Below are 18,644 nucleotides of genomic sequence, written 5' to 3'. Positions count from 1 at the left end.
TGTCTGTGCGAGTAACAATTCTCTGGCACTCAGTAACAATTCTGTCTGTCCCTGAGTAACAATTCTCTGGCACTCAGTAACAATTCTGTCTGTCCCTGAGTAACAATTCTCTGGCACTCAGTAACAATTCTGTCTGTCCCTGAGTATGAATTCTGTGGCCCTGAGTAACAATTCTGTGTCTGCGCGAGTAACAATTCTGTGTCTGTGCAAGTAACAATTTTGTGTCTGTGCGAGTAACAATTCTCTGGCACTCAGTAACAATTCTGTCTGTCCCTGAGTAACAATTCTCTGGCACTCAGTAACAATTCTGTCTGTCCCTGAGTAACAATTCTCTGGCACTCAGTAACAATTCTGTCTGTCCCTGAGTAACAATTCTCTGGCACTCAGTAACAATTCTGTCTGTCCCTGAGTAACAATTCTCTGGCACTCAGTAACAATTCTGTCTGTCCCTGAGTAACAATTCTCTGGCACTCAGTAACAATTCTGTCTGTCCCTGAGTAACAATTCTCTGGCACTCAGTAACAATTCTGTCTGTCCCTGAGTATGAATTCTGTGGCCCTGAGTAACAATTCTGTGTCTGTGCGAGTAACAATTCTGTGTCTGTGCAAGTAACAATTTTGTGTCTGTGCGAGTAACAATTCTCTGGCACTCAGTAACAATTCTGTCTGTCCCTGAGTAACAATTCTCTGGCACTCAGTAACAATTCTGTCTGTCCCTGAGTAACAATTCTCTGGCACTCAGTAACAATTCTGTCTGTCCCTGAGTATGAATTCTGTGGCCCTGAGTAACAATTCTGTGTCTGTGCGAGTAACAATTCTGTGTCTGTGCAAGTAACAATTTTGTGTCTGTGCGAGTAACAATTCTCTGGCACTCAGTAACAATTCTGTCTGTCCCTGAGTAACAATTCTCTGGCACTCAGTAACAATTCTGTCTGTCCCTGAGTAACAATTCTCTGGCACTCAGTAACAATTCTGTCTGTCCCTGAGTAACAATTCTCTGGCACTCAGTAACAATTCTGTCTGTCCCTGAGTAACAATTCTCTGGCGCTCAGTAACAATTCTGTCTGTCCCTGAGTATGAATTCTGTGGCCCTGAGTAACAATTCTGTGTCTGTGCGAGTAACAATTCTGTGTCTGTGCAAGTAACAATTTTGTGTCTGTGCGAGTAACAATTCTCTGGCACTCAGTAACAATTCTGTCTGTCCCTGAGTAACAATTCTCTGGCACTCAGTAACAATTCTGTCTGTCCCTGAGTAACAATTCTCTGGCACTCAGTAACAATTCTGTCTGTCCCTGAGTATGAATTCTGTGGCCCTGAGTAACAATTCTGTGTCTGCGCGAGTAACAATTCTGTGTCTGTGCAAGTAACAATTTTGTGTCTGTGCGAGTAACAATTCTCTGGCACTCAGTAACAATTCTGTCTGTCCCTGAGTAACAATTCTCTGGCACTCAGTAACAATTCTGTCTGTCCCTGAGTAACAATTCTCTGGCACTCAGTAACAATTCTGTCTGTCCCTGAGTAACAATTCTCTGGCACTCAGTAACAATTCTGTCTGTCCCTGAGTAACAATTCTCTGGCACTCAGTAACAATTCTGTCTGTCCCTGAGTAACAATTCTCTGGCACTCAGTAACAATTCTGTCTGTCCCTGAGTAACAATTCTCTGGCACTCAGTAACAATTCTGTCTGTCCCTGAGTAACAATTCTCTGGCACTCAGTAACAATTCTGTCTGTCCCTGAGTAACAATTCTGTCTGTCCCTGAGAATGAATTCTGTGGCCCTGAGTAAGAATTCTCTGGCACTCAGTAACAATTCTGTCTGTCCCTGAGTAACAATTCTCTGGCACTCAGTAACAATTCTGTCTGTCCCTGAGTAAAAATTCTGTGGCCCTAATAACGTTTCTGTGGCCCTAAGTAACAATTCTCTGGCACTGAGTAACAATTCTGTCTGTCCCTGAGTATGAATTCTGTGGCCCTAACTAGCGTTTCTTTGTCCCTAAATAACGATTCTGTGGCCCTCATTAACAAGTCTGTGTCCCTGAGTAATGGTTCTCTGTCCCTAAGTAACTTCTCTCTGTCCCCAATTCTCGTTTCTGTGGCCCTAACTCTGTCCCTGTCCCTAGTACAGAGCGGTCTGCCTCTGTTCAATGACTGCAGGCAAATGAAGATTTCCAAAATGGCCGCTATATATACCTCGACCATTACACAGTGCTGGCTGGCTGGCTGCTGATTGGCTGATGCGATCACATGTCGTTGAGGAATGCATTATGGGGCAGCGCGCCTTGTCTGCGCGCCTTCCCCGACATCCCCGCTCCGTCGCCGCACATGTCAGCCGCCATTTTCGGAAAAATTTCGATTCGCGCGTCCGAATTAGGCTGTTTTTCGGATTCGGCACGAATCGAAATTTTTCCGATATTCGACTCGAATTCCACTTCGGATACTTCGATTCGCTCATCTCTACACACTATACATACACTACTCAAAAAAAATTAAAAGAACACTTTTTATTCAGAGTATAGCATCAAGTCAATTAAACTCCTGGGATATTCATCTGGTCAGTTATGTAGCAGAGAGGGTTGTTAATCAGTTTCAGCTGCTCTGGTGTTAATGAAATTAACAACAGGTGCACTAGATGGGCAACAATGAGATGACCCCCAAAACAGGAATGGTTGTACAGGTGAAGGCCACTGCCTTTTTTTCCCTACTCATTTTTTCTGACTGTTTTTCACTAGTTTTGTATTTGGCTAGGGTCAGTGTTACTACTGGTAGCATGAGGCGATACCTGGACCCTACAGAGCTTGCACAGACAGTTCAGGATGGCACAACAATACGTGCCATTTCCAGAAGGTTTGCTATGTCTCCCAGCACAGTCTCAAGAGCATGGAGGAGATTCCAAAAGACAGGCAGTTACTACACTAGGAGAGCTGGACAGGGTTGTAGAAGGTCCTTAGCCCATCAGCAGGACTGGTATTTGCTCCTTTGAGCAAGGAGGAACAGGATGAGCACTGCCAGAGCCCTACAAAATAACATCCAGCAGGCCACTGGTGTAAATGTCTCTGACCAAACAATCAGAAACAAATTTCATGAGCGTGGCCTGAGGGTCCGATGTCCTCTAGTGGGCCCTGTGCTCACTGCCCAGCACCATAGAGCATGATTGTCATTTGCCATTGAATACCAGAATTGGCAGGTCCGCCACTGGCACAGATGAGAGCAGGTTCACCCTGAGCACATGTGACAGACGTGAAAGGGTCTGGAGAAGCTGTGGAGAACGTTATGCTGCCTGTAACATCGTTCAACATGACAGTTTTGGTGGTGGGTCAGTGATGGTCTGGGGAGGCATATCCATGGAGGGACGCACAGACTTCTACAGGCTAGACAATGGCACCCTGACTGCCATTAGGTGTCGGGATGAAATCCTTGCACCCATTGTCAGACCCTAAGCTAGTGCAGTGTGACCTGGGTTCCTCCTTGTGCATGACAATGCCCAGACTCATGTGGCGAGAGTATGCAGTCAGTTCTTGGAGGATGAAGGAATTGATACCATTGAATGGCCCCCAACCTCGCCTGACCTAAATCCAATAGAACATCTCTGGGATATCATGTTTCGGTCCTTCAGCCACTGCGAGATTGCACCTCAGACTGTCCAGGAGGTGCACAGGGACACCATCCGTCATCTCATTAGGAGCATGCCCCGATGTTGTCAGGCATGCATACAAGCACGTGGGGGCCATACAAACTACTGAGTACCGTTTTGAGTTGCTGCAATGAAATTTCACCAAAATGGACTAGCCTGCTGCATCATTTTTTCACGTTGATTTTCGTTTTGATTTTCGGGTGTCTTTGAATTCAGTCCTCTGTAGGTTGATAATTTTCATTTCCATCAAACGATGGGTCATCCTTACGATCGTAACACATTACACAGTCTACATCCAGCATATTTTCCCCCATTAAGATCTGATGTGTTTTTAAAGTGTTGAATTTTTTGAGCCGTGTATTTTTTGTGAATAAATAACATTTCTAATCATATGCATTTATTCACAAGAGTCCTACCTTTCATCAGAGTCTGCAAAACCCCCCCTTACAAATCAGAGTCTGCAGAGTGCCTATGACATCAGAGTCTGGACAGCGCCCCTGACATCAAAGTCTACAGAGCCCCCCTATATCAGAGTCTGAATAGCCCCCCCTTACCTAAGAGTCTGCAGAGTGTCCCTTACATCAGAGTCTACAGGGCCCTCCTGACATCAGAGTCTGCAGAGCACCCCTTACATCAGTGTTCACAGAGCGCCCCTTACAATAAAGTCTGCAGCACTCCTTACATCAGAGTCTGCAGAACTCCCCTTACATCAGAGTCCACAGAGCCCCCCCTTATATTAAAATCTGCAGGACCCCCCTACATCAGAGTCCACAGAGCTTCCCTTACATCAGAGTCTGCAGAGGCCCCTTACATCAGAGTCCACAGAACTCCCCTACATCGCAGTGCACAGAATTTCCACCTACACTGTAAGTGGAATCTCTGTGGACTCTGGAATGTAAAGGGGAAGTGGATCTCTGCTCATCAGTATACGCATCAACATGCCTGTGTTAGTTTTTAATCAATCCATGAAACCTTTGGGATCCTTAGCCAAGGATGTACATGGGTCATCCACTTCTGCTCAAGTGGAGATGAACCTTCCACTAATGGTAAGCACCATCACCTGACCATTAAAGTGACAAGCCACAATTTCAATAATAGAGGCTCCCATATGGAAGAAAAATATATTTGAAATATATATTTCAAAAATATTCTTCCCAAATATATTGACATATATTTGAAATGCTACAATTTTGGCCATATTCAATATATTTCAAAATATATATTCAAGATATATATATATATATATATATATATATATATATATATATATATATTGTATGTTGAAATGCGCTTTTATTACAAGATATATGAAAAATATTTGTAAAAATACATTTCAAATATACTGTATGTCTTTAAAAATACAAATCTACATTTTTTTAATGCATTAACAAATAAATGTAAAAATATATGTTAAAATTACTTTTTTATAAGTTAAAAAAAATCTTAAGAATATATTTTAAAAATATATATTTTTGTAAATGCATTCCAAAAATGCAGATTTGTATTTTTAAAGACATACAGTATATTTGAAATGTACTTTTAAAAATATTTTTCATATATTTTGTAATAAAAACGTATTTCAACATACAGTGTGTATATATATATATATATATATTTATTTATTGAAACATATTTTGAAACATATTGAATGTGGCCAAAATTGTAGCATTTCAAATATATGTTAATATATTTGGTAAGAATATTTGTAAAATACATTTCAAATATATTTTTCTTCCATGTGGGATGGCACTGGACAATTATATGAGAGCGGTCAGGCCTTTGAACGGGGACCTTAGAAACATTTTATTTCAAGTTCACTTAAAAAATATGATTTTTTAAAATCTAATTCTTGCAATGTTTATACCTCTAAAACTAGGGAGTCTAAAAGTGCTGCAAAAACAGTACACTACACAAGTCTTGCTGACTGGTTATATGAAGTGATGCTAAGGCATTTTTCCAGTATACACATTATAGCTCTATGCAAATAAATCTGCTGCATATTCAAATGTATGTTCTATGGTGTGAACAGACAGTGCTTCATAACAGCAAGCAGTTGTCACATTTTATTACTCCTTAATATGGAAATGGAAATGCTTAATTATTTCTGTACATTTCTTAAGTCGTCTGCAACCTGCTTATAACTCTAGTGAAGATTTTTCAGTTAATATTTCCTGGAGCAGAAGACCAGAGACTGACTTGAACTTGTTCTTTGTTAAATACGTTTGTAAATCAGAATAATGAGTTCACAAGGCACAAAAATGTGTAGTTTTCAATTCAATAGGTGGACAAGGTTTATGCTTTGACTGTTTCTTTGTTCTTTAATAGACCAATTTCACATGCTGTCAGTTATGACTGATTGCTACTGAGCTCTACATTATAGAAACGGGATATGTTAACACATCCATTCCCCACTCTTCCTGGAGGGCTTGCTGCATTGCCAAGGAGGTTTACAATTTCATTTTCTTGTGTCGAACTTCTCCTGCTTGAATTATGGGAAAAACAGAAACTGTTAAAATTTAAACTTGAAAAACATCATTTAAAACATGATAAAATCACCATACTGTCACATGAAACATACATGTGCTGATTTCATATGGAATTTCACAGAACGACCGTGATGTATAAATTGTTGTAAACTATAGCAACCAGATTGCAGTTCCCTGATGTCACGTCTTTGAAAAAATGTATTTGGATGTTTGCTTTCTGTCTTGCTGAATAAATCTACTGAATAATGGCCATTCTGCATCATTAGAAAAACTGCATTACAAGATTGTCCCAGCCTGCTACTTAAAATTGATTTCAATTGTCATTTAAACCATTTGGAGGTAAAATACAAAAAAAAACATTTACTTAAAGTTCTGTTTTTTTACTGCTTGTACTCTCCAAGTTTATTTAAAATGCATTTCTGTTCTCCCTGGAGTTTATACTTTGTTTCCTTAACAAATATATTTAGACTGTGAAAAGGCCCTTTAGCAACCACTAGTCATCCTTTCTACTTGGATAAATTGAAAAGAAATCACTGACATTTACTATGTCAACATTGGCTGCTGTGAACAGGACCATACATTGAATGATTTCCAACTAGGAGAAACCAGTTTAGGCCTAATCTGGCAAAAATGGGGAAAGGTTCGTTTCCTGAACTATTTGAAATGTGTATATCTCAGTGAATATATTGCCTACAATCTATTTTGGTTACAGTGGAGAAGGATTACTCTTTAGATTGTAAGCTCCATGAGCAAGGCCCTCCTATTCCTTCTGTATTGAACTGTATTCTAATTGTATTGTCTCCCTTTCTATTGTAAAGCGCTGAGAAAACTGTTGGCGCTATATAAATCCTGTATAATAATAATATTAATAACTCTTGGAAGTGAATTGAAAATAAAATTGACAGGGACTCTAACATTACCCTATTATAGAAAAAAAGCATTTCCATTTCAGTCAACAGGACAGGAAGTGAGGGTAATTCTCTTTTATTCTTGAACTTACCCCAAATTAGATAATTCAGAGTATCTCCAGCAATGTACACCAATGCTGCCAGTATATTACTGCTCAATAAAAATAATATAAAACCAAATGGATTTAATAATCCCAGAAAAGGGTAAACCCAGTTGCCATCAGCGATGTAAATCCAAAGAACCCTACAAATGAGAAAAATAACAAAAGAAATAATGTTTAAACCAACAGTGTATTTAATAAAAGTAAGACGACAGAAGGAAAACTAAAACTGGCAACCGTGATTTGTGTCCAACAATCCTGAAAACTAAATGAACAAAGCTGAGAGAATGTGACGCCTTTTAATGGCTACAGCAAAAACACAATCTTAAAAACTGTCATGTAGAAAAGAATGTACATTTCAAAACATAAGTAGGCATCAGAAACATCAATATAAATTTACTAAGGAAAAGACAGATTGGCTTTAACCGCTTCCCACCCGGCCTATTGACAAATGACAGCTGAGCAGGAACTTTCTGAGGACATCATATGATGTTCTCCCAGCCAAAATGCTGCATGATCTATCACCCATTATGACCACGAGATGCAGCAGATGACAGATCATTGTACCAGGCCAGTACCAGGTGATCACTGTGACTAATCACAACAATCACATGACATTTGTACACAAAGAATGGTATAATGTACTATCGTGATGTACTATCATGATTTTTGTAATTGGCCAGTGATCACATGGTACAGACAGGTCCAATCACAGCACATCTGTACCATGTAAAAGCTGTGACCAATCACAGCTCTCACAGTAGTACATATTGGCTATGGATGGATGCTTTTGATTAAAATAATTGCTTATAACAGTGATCATCACTGTTATAAGCAATCATAGTGGAAAAAAAAATCCTGATCACTTCGCCACAGAAGTACAGTATAACTATGGTAATACTGCACTGCTCTGGTCACAGTATTAACCACTTCCAGACCGGACACTTTTACCCCCTTCCTGACCAGGGCAATTTTCAGCTTTCAGCGCTATCACACTGTGAATGACAATTGCGCGGTCATGCAACACTGTACCCATATTAATTTTTTATCATTTTTTTGAGACAGATAAAGCTTTATTTTGGTGGTATTTATTCACCGCTGGGGGTTTTATTTTTTTTGCTTTGTAAATGAAAACGTCAAAAATTTTTTTAAAAAAGTGTTTTTTTTAATAAACTTTTGCAAATAAATAATATTTCATCATAAATCTTTGCCAAAATGTATTCCATTATCTTTTTAGTAAAAAAAAAATCCAAATTAGTTTATAACCAAAAATTATAATTTTTAAACATTTTTTTTTCATTTTTATTTTTTTTTTGTTTATATTATTATTTTTTTTACATACTGTCACCCTAGCAGTACAGTGTCACCATTTGTGGGGGGTGATGAAGATTTTTTTTTTTTTTTATTACACTGATTGCTTTTACACCCATATAGGATGTAAAAGCAATCATTTCTCTTTCTCTCTGTGTGCATTCTTGCACTCATTGAGAAGTACTGAGTGAGCTGTGATTGGTCACAGCCTGTCACATGGAACCAGGTTGTTGTGATCATTCACAGATTTCACACGTAGTAAGCAATGATGTCACGAGTGACATCTTGCTTACTACTTTGCATGTGATCACTGATTGGCCAATCAGTGATCACATGATTGGGACATCGTACAGAGGTCCCGTCCGACGATCGGTGTTTCACTGTGTCCGGAGGACACAGCAGGCACCGAGTTGCAGTGCTGCACGCTCCGAGGGAGTGCGCACAAGCAGGGGGCGGGGAGGCCATTTATAAACGGCCACCCGACTCTGCACTGCCACCGTCCGGCCGTTTATATGCAACGGCCGGTTGGGAAGTGGTTAAAAAAAATTTAAAAACTGAAAAAAATTGTAACAAAAAAAAAAAGTTTTAATAAATTGAAAAAAATAATTATTTATTTATTTTTACATAGTGCCACCAGTCAGTAAGTTTGATCACTGCCACACCAGTTATATGATAACACTGTACTGCTTTTGTGACAGTATGTAAAAAAAATTAGAAAATGAAGAAATTAAATAAAATTAGTTTTTTTTTCCCACAAACAATTGTGAAAAAAATGACAACTTCAAAAAAGTTGCCACCCCTCTTGCTAAATACCTCAAAGTCTGCTTTCTGAAAAGGGGTCATTTGGGGGTAATTTTACTGTCCTGTCATTTTAGGGACTCACGAAATGAGATAGGCCATCAGTAGATCAGGAATGATCAATTTTCAAAAAAGAAATATATATATATATATATATATATATATATAAAGACTGATTTTGGTTTATTGTTAACAAAAAAATGTAGAATACATTTTGTCCTAAATTTATGAAGAAAGATTATTTGCACAAGTTTATAACAGAGATGAAGAAAATGTGGGTTTTTTTTTTTCAAAATGTTCAGTATTTTTTCATTTATATAGCAAAAAAATAAAAACCTCAGTGGTGCAGCCCATCAGTTCAGCCTGTCAGTGCCCATCAGTGCAGCCCCATCAGTGCACATCAGTGAAAAATCACTTATTTGCAAAATTGTATAACAAAAGCAAAGAGGGCTTTTTTTCCAAAAATTTCGATCTTGTTTTGTTTGCTTAGCAAAGAAAAAAAAAACAGTGTTGATTAAATATCACCAAAAAAAAGCTCTATGTGCCTCAAAAAATAATAAAAATTTCATTTGGGTACAGTGTTGCATAACTAAGTAATTGGAATTCAAAGTGTGTAAATGTGAAAATTGGCCTGGGCAGGAAGGGGATGAACGTATCTGGTGTTGAATTGGTTAAAATTAATTTGGAACAGAAAAGGTTTTGGTTTCAGTTATATAAATATGTGCATCTTATTTGCACGGTTTTAGCTATATTATTATTGTAAGTACAATGATATAAATTTTATCTTTCTGTTTTTGCCACCATAATCTGTATATACATTTCTAAATACTAACAAGTAGCTGCTTGTATCACATTCTCTACATGTAATTTAGTTAATATCATTAAATTATACCCAGAGTTTAATATGTGCAACGTAAAAGCTGTGTTCCAGTAATTTTCATTTACATGTATAATCATAAGAGACACACAAGTAAACAGAGCGGCTGACTTGTCTGTAATCTTTAGTTTATTGACTTCTCTTAGTCATCCATAATTCAGGGGAAACCTGCAGAGAGCTCCCATGTGGATTCTTTAATACACTCAATGCTGCTTTGTCTTGATGTTTTGCTAAATATAAATATCATGCTAAAGGTAATGTAACAATAAAATGCAATCTTGCAAAATAATAGTAATAGCCTTCATCTAGGTATAATATAGGTAAAAGCACAGAATATTTCTCAAAATAAAAATAAATTACACATTTAATCTTCACTTTGTCCTCTGTCGAAGTTTACTTTGGTCTTATAGTCTAATTCCATCTTTCCTTTCACTTTAAATAGTTTGTTTGGGCCAGCCTGCTACTCATTGCTGCGAGCTCTGTATAAGCTATATGTAGCATCAGCTACCTTCCATTTGCATCGCTGTTTTCTGGCATTGCCATTGGGGACTTCCTTTCCGCTGACACAAAACTAAATTAGGAGTGATTCATAGCCATTCACAAAAAGGCTTGTATTTTTATCCATAAATACAAGACTTCCTCTGAATGGCTGAGGTGGAGAGAAAGGCAGATGACATTACATTCTCCACCTCAACCATTCAGAGGAAGCCTTGTATGCATTGATACAAATACAATTCTTTGGCTGAGAAGCACTCAACCTGGTTCTATGTTGTTCCAACAGCAAAAGGGAAGTCCGCGTACTGTCAGAACACAGCGCCACATACTGGTTGTAGATGATGCTACATATAGTTAACACAGCACTGACAGCAGCTGCAGCAACTAGTAAAGGAAATGGTTTGTTTGAACCAGCTTGGCCCAAACAAACTACTTAAAGTAAAAGGAAATATGGAGTTTAGGCTTTATTTGGATGATACTTCTCACTGCTGGAGAGAGGGCATAAGGTTTGCCTTTTACACCCAAAACAGAATAAGTGTTTATAGTGTCAGTCAACAGGTTAGTAAGTGTGTAATAAATGTGTTTTTTTATTAATTTTTTATATTGCTCCTTGTACTAGATTAATTCAATGCCTCAAAGACATAAAGTAATAGTTTTTCTTTTTATAGTACTTGAATTCTAACATTTTGGGTATACAAACAAAAATACCAAAAGAAACACTGCAGAAAAAAAAAACTTCATAGAGAATGTTTAACTGAAGAGTATGCAAACCCAACATTTCATATTCCTGATATGTGCCTGCTGTACCTTGTACTTGTATGAAAAAGTATCCTGTTATTTTTGTATTGCTTCCATTGTGTGAAATCTCTTGTGTTCCTCCCAGTCCCTCTGCTTTCTTATTAAAAACTGACCACATTAGACAGGACAGCACACCGTGCTCAGTTCTCTAGCTGTGCTGGGAACTCAGCCTGCTCTCCTCCAATGATCAGACTTCTGTTTACACCTCCACCTCCACCTCCCTTGCACAGCCATTTACTGGGAAGTTCAGTGATATGCTGTTTCACTCCCCCAGCTCCCTGTTCCTAGCTGCACAAAGAGCTTTGAGGGAGTGTGATCACTTATAAAACAGGGGAAAAGGGGAAAAAGAAAATTTCTACACTGCCAAAAAAAATTAAAGGAACACTTTGAAAACACATCAGATCTCAATGGATAAAATATGCTGGATATCTATACTGATATGGACTGGGTAATGTGTTAAGAATGTAAGGATGCCCCATCGTTTGATAGAAATGATCAACCTACAGAGGACTGAATTCAGACACCCCGAAAATCAAAGTGAAAAAATGATGCATCAGGCTAGTCCATTTTACAGAAATTTCATTCAACTCAAAATGGTACTCAGTAGTTTGTATGGCCCCCATGTACTTGTATGCATGCCTGACCTAATGAGACGACAGATGGTGTCCTGGGGTATTTCCACCCAGATCTGGACCAGGGCATCACTGAGCTCCTAGACAGTCTGAGGTGCAACCTGGCGGTGTCGGATGGACCGAAACATGATATCCCAGAGGTGTTCTATTGGATTTAGGTCAAGCGAATGTGGGGGCCATTCAACGGTATCAATTCCTTCATCCTCCAGGAACTGCCTGCATACTCTCTCCACATGAGGTCAGGCATTGTTGTGCACTAGGAGGAACCCAGGACCCACTGCACCAGTGTAGGGTCTGACAATGGGTCCAAGAATTTCATCCCAATACCTAATGGCAGTCAGGGTGCCATTGTCTAGCCTGTAGAGGTCTGTGTGTCCCTCCATGGATATGCCTCCCCAGACCATCACTGACCCACCACCAAAACGGTCATGCTGAACGATATTACAGGCAGCATAATGTTCTCCATGGCTTCTCCAGACCCTTTCACGTCTGATGCTATACTCTGATTAAAAAGTGTTCCTTTAATTTGTCTCTGTGCTGTTTGGTGGTGAAAGTAGAGGTACTCACACTGTCCCTTTAAATCCTGCTGCTTGGTAAAGACTGCTGTTTAGGCCTCCAGCTGTATAAGTCCACCCCTGCAATACAGGGTGTTTCCTGGATGAGACTGAAGAGTGATAGCAGTTCAAACTGCTACATTCCTTCCTTCTTCAGCTCCTGCCTGGAGGCAGGATTCCAACCAGGCCTCATGAACCTCAACTCAGCACTCCATCCTCCAACCAGCAATGATGAACCCCTGCTGGCCAGGCTCTTCAATATTTATAGGCACATCTTACCACCTTGCCAGGCCTCTTGTCTGGGGATTGGTCAAACTCCTATGAATATTCAGATCCCTGCCTCTGTACCCCCACCCACTAGCTTCTAGAAGTTTCTGGAAATTCCAGAAACGGGAAGGTGGCAGAGGCCAGACCTGCAGAGCCCTCCAGCCTGAGCTGAGCTTGACTCCCACAGACATGCTCACTTTAGCTACTTATGAGTCAAAACTAAATTTACCTAACTATGCACACTTGAGGGTGCTACATTAGTAAATATAAACTGCTTAATGCCCTTTCTCATCAGCAGTATATAGCAGTCTTGAGACTTCTATCAGAGTCCAGCTGAACACTGGTTAATCTTGTAGAAGCTTTCACTCTCCTCTGAAAAAAAAAACCTCTCTAGCAATAGACACCAAACAGAGCATGTGCAGACGTGCCACTGCTGCTCTAATTATGGCAGATGGATTGGGGACAGTAGAAGAAGGGGAGGATCAGAGAAGACAGGATCAAACAGCCTTTTTACACAATGGAGAGGTTTAACCTCTTAGGTTCCACAGTGAGTATAACAAGCATGCTTTACTGCATATACAGACTGTTTTTACTGTTGTGGGTTTAGTAACACTTTAAGCTCACCACATTTGAACTCTGCAAGTCAATCGTGAAACATTTCTTTGAAGCATGTGCATATGAAAGTTTCCTAAGATGCTTTTTCAATGTAATATATGCTCAGGAGGGATGTGCAAATATGCCCAAGTTTGATTCATGGGGGGTTTATGGAATCCTGTATAGGATTGACAAAAGCAAAACTTTGCAGTGAATGCAATTTAAGTTTATAGGGGGTGATTCCTGTTAATGGATGTTGTCCATTTTATTAGCTATTATTAATAATTAGTAGCCTGATGTCCAAAAAGGCACAGGAAGCTGGGCACTGCCATGGGGAGCCTGTACCAATGCCAAAATTAGAAAAAAAATTGCAGTGTAGACAGGATTCTGTTCATGCAGCTTCAAAGGTGGCATAGAAAACACACAAACCTTTTAATAATGTAAATTTAAATTACTGCTTTCTCTTTTAAATTCTCTTTTCTGATAACTCCAGTGTGGAAAATCCTACTTAGTTCTCTTTGCTTTTGAGGGGGCTGGGGAGCAAATTACTATAAATAACCCTTTCTGTACTGTGCTGCCAGATCTCAATTATCACTTGTAAACTGATTTGACCTCTGTATGTCCAAACAAAAGGGTTAAAGATTTAGAAGTTGGGCTTCTTGCATTGTACATTGTACGTTAATGAGAGGAGCCTCAACCTGTCCTAAGCCTTTGTACAGACTGACTGACATTGTTCAGAAATATTTGTAGTTAGTCATGAGGCCTTCTCCTGAAAAACATTTAAACGGTAAGAATAGTTTTAAAACAGGTGTGCTGTGTGAATGGGGAACCATAACAAACATATATTTGTGTTTTCTCAACTTTTACTGCAATTGTGGTAATAAATCTTCTACCACTTTCTGCCCCGCTGCAGTACATTTATTGAAGTTGAGCGGCACAAGAAGGCTCAGTCACACACACACACACACACACACATATATATATATATATATACATACTGTATATATATATATATATATATATATATATATATATTTATACAGTTGTGCTCATAAGTTTACACACCCTGGCAGAATTTATGATTTCTTGGCCATTTTTCAGAGAATATGAATGATTACACAAAAGCTTTTTTTTCACTCATGGTTAGTGTTTGACTGATTATCAATATCACCTGTGTTTACTCTTTTTAAATCATAATGACAACAGAAACTACCCAAATGACCCTGATCAAAAGTTTACATACCCCAGTTCTTAATACAGTGTACTGCTCCCTTTAACATCAATGACAGCTTGACATCTTTTGTGGTATTTGTGGATGAGGCTCTTTATCATCTCAGGTGGCAAAGCTGCCCATTCTTCTTGGCAAAAAAGCCTCCAGTTCCTGTAAATTCTTGGGCTGTCTTGCATGAACTGCACGTTTGAGATCTCCCCAGAATGGCTCAATGATATTGAGGTCAGGAGACTGAGATGGCCACTCCAGAACCTTCACTTTATTCTGCTGTAGCCAATAACAGGTCGACTTGGCCTTGTGTTTTGGATCATTGTCATGTTGGAATGTCCAAGTACGTGCAATGCGCAGCTTCCGGGGTGATGAATGCAAATTTTCCTCCAATATTTTTTAATAACATACTGCATTCATCTTGCCATCAATTATGACCAAATTTCCTGTGCCTTTGTAGCTCACACATCCTGAAAACATCAGCTATCCACCTCCGTGTTTCACAGTAGAAATGGTGTACCTTTAATCATAGGCCTAGTTGACTCCTCTCCTAATGTAGCGTTTATGGTTGTGGCCAAAAAGTTCAATTTTGGTCTCATCACTCCAAATGACTTTGTGCCAGGTTTGAGGCTTGTCTCTGTGCTGTTTGGTGTATTGTAAGTGGGATACTTTGTGGAATTGGAGTAGTAATGGCTTTCTTCTGGTGACTCGACCATGCAGCCCATCTTTCTTCAAGTGCCTCCTTATTGTGCATCTTGAAACAATCACACTACATGTTTTCAGAGAGTCCTGTATGTCACCTGAAGTTATTTGTGGGTTATTCTTTGCATCCCGAACTATTTTCCTGGCAGTTGTGGCTGAAATGTTAGTTGGTCAACCTGACCTTGGTTTGGTTTCAACAGAACCCCTCATTTTCCACTTCTTAATTAGAGTTTGAACACTGCTGATTGGCATTCTCAATTCCTTGGATATCTTTTTATATCCCTTTCCTGTTTTATACAGTTCAACTACCTTTTCCCGCAGATCCTTTAACAATTCTTTTGCTTTCCCCATGACTCAGAATCAGTGCAGCACTAAATAAAAGATGCAATGGTCTGTCAGGAGTCCAGAAACGCATTGACCTTTTATATACACACACTAATTACAAGCAAACAGATCAGAGGTGAGGATGGTTACCTTTAATAGCCATTCAAACCCGTTTGTGTCAACTTGTGTGCATGTTATCAGGCCAAAATCACCAAGGTATTGTCATTATGATTTAAAAAGAGTTAGCACAGTTGATTGATAAAAAAAAGGCTTCAGCTACACACTAATCATTAGTGAAAGAAAAGCTTTTGTGTTATCATTCATATTCTCCGCAAAATGGCCAAGAAATTATAAATTCTGCCAGGGTATGTAAACTTATGAGCACAACTATATATATATATATATATATACATACAGTGGGGCAAAAAAGTATTTAGTCAGCCACCAATTGTGCAAGTTCTCCCACTTAAAAAGATGAGAGAGGCCTGTAATTGGCATCATAGGTAGACCGCAACTATGAAAGACAAAATGAGAAAAAAAATCCAGACAATCACATTGGCTGATTTGGAAAGAATTTATTTGCAAATTATGGTGGAAAATAAGTATTTGGTCACCTACAAACAAGCAAGATTTCTGGCTCTCACAGACCTGTACCTTCTTCTTTAAGAGGCTCCTCTGTCCTGCACTCATTACCTGTATCAATGGCACTTGTTTGAACTTGTTATCAGTATAAAAGACACCTGTCCACAACCTCAAACAGTCACACTCCAAACTCCACTATGGTGAAGATCAAAGAGCTGTCGAAGGACACCAGAACCAAAATTGTAGACCTGCACCAGGCTGGGAAGACTGAATATGCAATAGGCAAGCAGCTTGGTGTGAACAAATCAACTGTGGGAGCAATAATTAGAAAATGGAAGACATACAAGACCACTGATAATCTCCCTCGATCTGGGGCTCCACGCAAGATCTCACCCCGTGGGGTCAAAATGATCACAAGAACGGTGAGAAAAAATCCCAGGACCACATGGGGGGACCTAGTGAATGACCTGCAGAAAGCTGGGACCAACGTAACAAAGGCTACCATCAGTAACACACTACGCCGCCAGGGACTCAGATCCTGCAGTGCCAGACGTGTCCCCCTGCTTAAGCCAGTACATGTCCGGGCCCGTCTGAAGTTTGCTAGAGAGCATTTGGATGATCCAGAAGAGGATTGGGAGAATGTCATATGGTCAGATGAAACCAAAATAAAACTGTTTGGTAGAAACACAACTCGTCGTGTTTGGAGGAGAGAGAATGCTGAGTTGCATCCAAAGAACACCATACCTACTGTGAAGCATGGGGGTGGCAACATCATGCTTTGGGGCTGTTTCTCCTCAAAGGGACCAGGACGACTGATCCATGTACAGGACAGAATGAATGGGGCCATGTATCGTGAGATTTTGAGTGCAAACCTCCTTCCATCAGCAAAGGCATTGAAGATGAAACGTGGCTGGGTCTTCCAACATGACAATGATCCCAAACATACCGCCCGGGCAACAAAGTAGTGGCTTCGTAAGAAGCATTTCAAGGTCCTGGAGTGGCCTAGCCAGTCTCCAGATCTCAACCCCATAGAAAACCTTTGGAGGGAGTTGAAAGTCTGTGTTGCCCAGCGACAGCTCCAAAACATCACTGCTCTAGAGGAGATCTGCATGGAGGAATGAGCCAACATACCAGCAACACAGTGTGTGCCAACCTTGTGAAGACTTGCAGGAAACGTTTGACCTTTGTCATTGCCAACAAAGGATATATAACAAAGTATTGAGATGAACTTTTGATATTGACCAAATACTTATTTTCCACCATAATTTGCAAATAAATTCTTTCCAAATTAGCCAATGTGATTGTCTGGATTTATTTTCTCATTTTGTCTCTCATAGTTGAGGTCTACCTATGATGCCAATTACAGGCCTCTCTCATCTTTTTAAGTGGGAGAACTTGCACAATTGGTGGCTGACTAAATACTTTTTTGCCCCACTGTGTGGCACATGATTGTGCCTGATCCGATTTAAGAGCGCACACCTCTGTGACCATGGATGATTGTTACCGGTGACCAAACCGAATATCATTTTATTGATTAGTGATCATAGCAATCACATGATAACAATGTAAACAACCTGTCATAAATGGATTTTAAGTAATTAACAGCTTGCATACTGTTATGATCTGTGATAGGCCCACAGCAATCACATGGTACCTGATTATCTGTACCATGTGATTATTTATAGCCAATCACAGATCACAATCATATGTTGTTTATGAATGGGAACCCCATTCTCGACAGCTAAAGCTATTGCTTATACATTAATCATCACTGTGTAAACAATAGCAGTGTAAAAAAATAATCCTGATCAACTCCCCCCCCCCCCCCCAGAGTAGTACAGTGTCACTATGATGACATTGAGCTATTCTGGTGACAGGATGTAAAAAAAAAATTGAATAAAAAATATTTAAAAGTAAAATACTGTCATCAGTCAGTATCCCTGATCAGCCATATGATGACAGTGTACTGCATTGGTGACAGTATGTAAAAAAATAAATGTGAAAAAAAAAAGATTTTTTATTTATTTTATTCATTTTCCAGACAATTGTGACAAAAAGAATTTACACCTTCAAAAAACTTACCATTTCTCTTACTAAATACCTCACACTGTCTACTGTTTAAAAAGGGGTCATTTGGGGAATATTTGTACTGTCCTGGCATTTCAAGGGCCTCAAGAAATGAGATAGACTGTCAGTACACAGGACTGATCAATTTTCAAATAAATATACCATAGTTTGTAGACGCTGTAACATTTACACAAATCAATTAATATGCACTTCTTGGGATTTTTTTTTTTAAGACATGTAGCAGAATACATTTTGGCTTAAATTTATGGCTCATAAGTACACATCCAAGAAAGAACTCT

The 18,644-nt window shown here is 39.3% G+C and overlaps 1 protein-coding gene across 2 annotated transcripts in view; it reads right to left on the bottom strand.

Moving 5' to 3' along the window:
- Nucleotides 1-5,680: 5,680 nt before the first annotated feature.
- ADTRP (androgen dependent TFPI regulating protein) overlaps nt 5,681-18,644 on the bottom strand; it is a 54,491-nt gene continuing 41,527 nt past the window's right edge. The window contains exons 5-6 of one of the 2 annotated variants that reach the window (XM_089682162.1): nt 7,117-7,268; nt 5,681-6,112 (exon numbers count right to left, since the gene is read on the bottom strand). In XM_089682162.1, the coding sequence (XP_089538288.1) occupies nt 6,078-6,112; nt 7,117-7,268 (187 nt within the window). In that variant the 3' untranslated portion in view covers nt 5,681-6,077. The remainder of the gene's footprint in view (nt 6,113-7,116; nt 7,269-18,644) is intronic. The other variant, XM_089682163.1, reaches the window with a different exon arrangement.

This window comes from Staurois parvus, unplaced genomic scaffold, assembly GCF_062004578.1.
Source record: "Staurois parvus isolate SC_StPar_1 unplaced genomic scaffold, SC_StPar_1.0 ptg000287l, whole genome shotgun sequence".
Classification (NCBI taxonomy): Eukaryota; Metazoa; Chordata; class Amphibia; order Anura; family Ranidae; genus Staurois; species Staurois parvus.
Note: the sequence above shows the minus strand (reverse complement) of the source record. Positions and strands in the feature narration are given on the sequence as shown.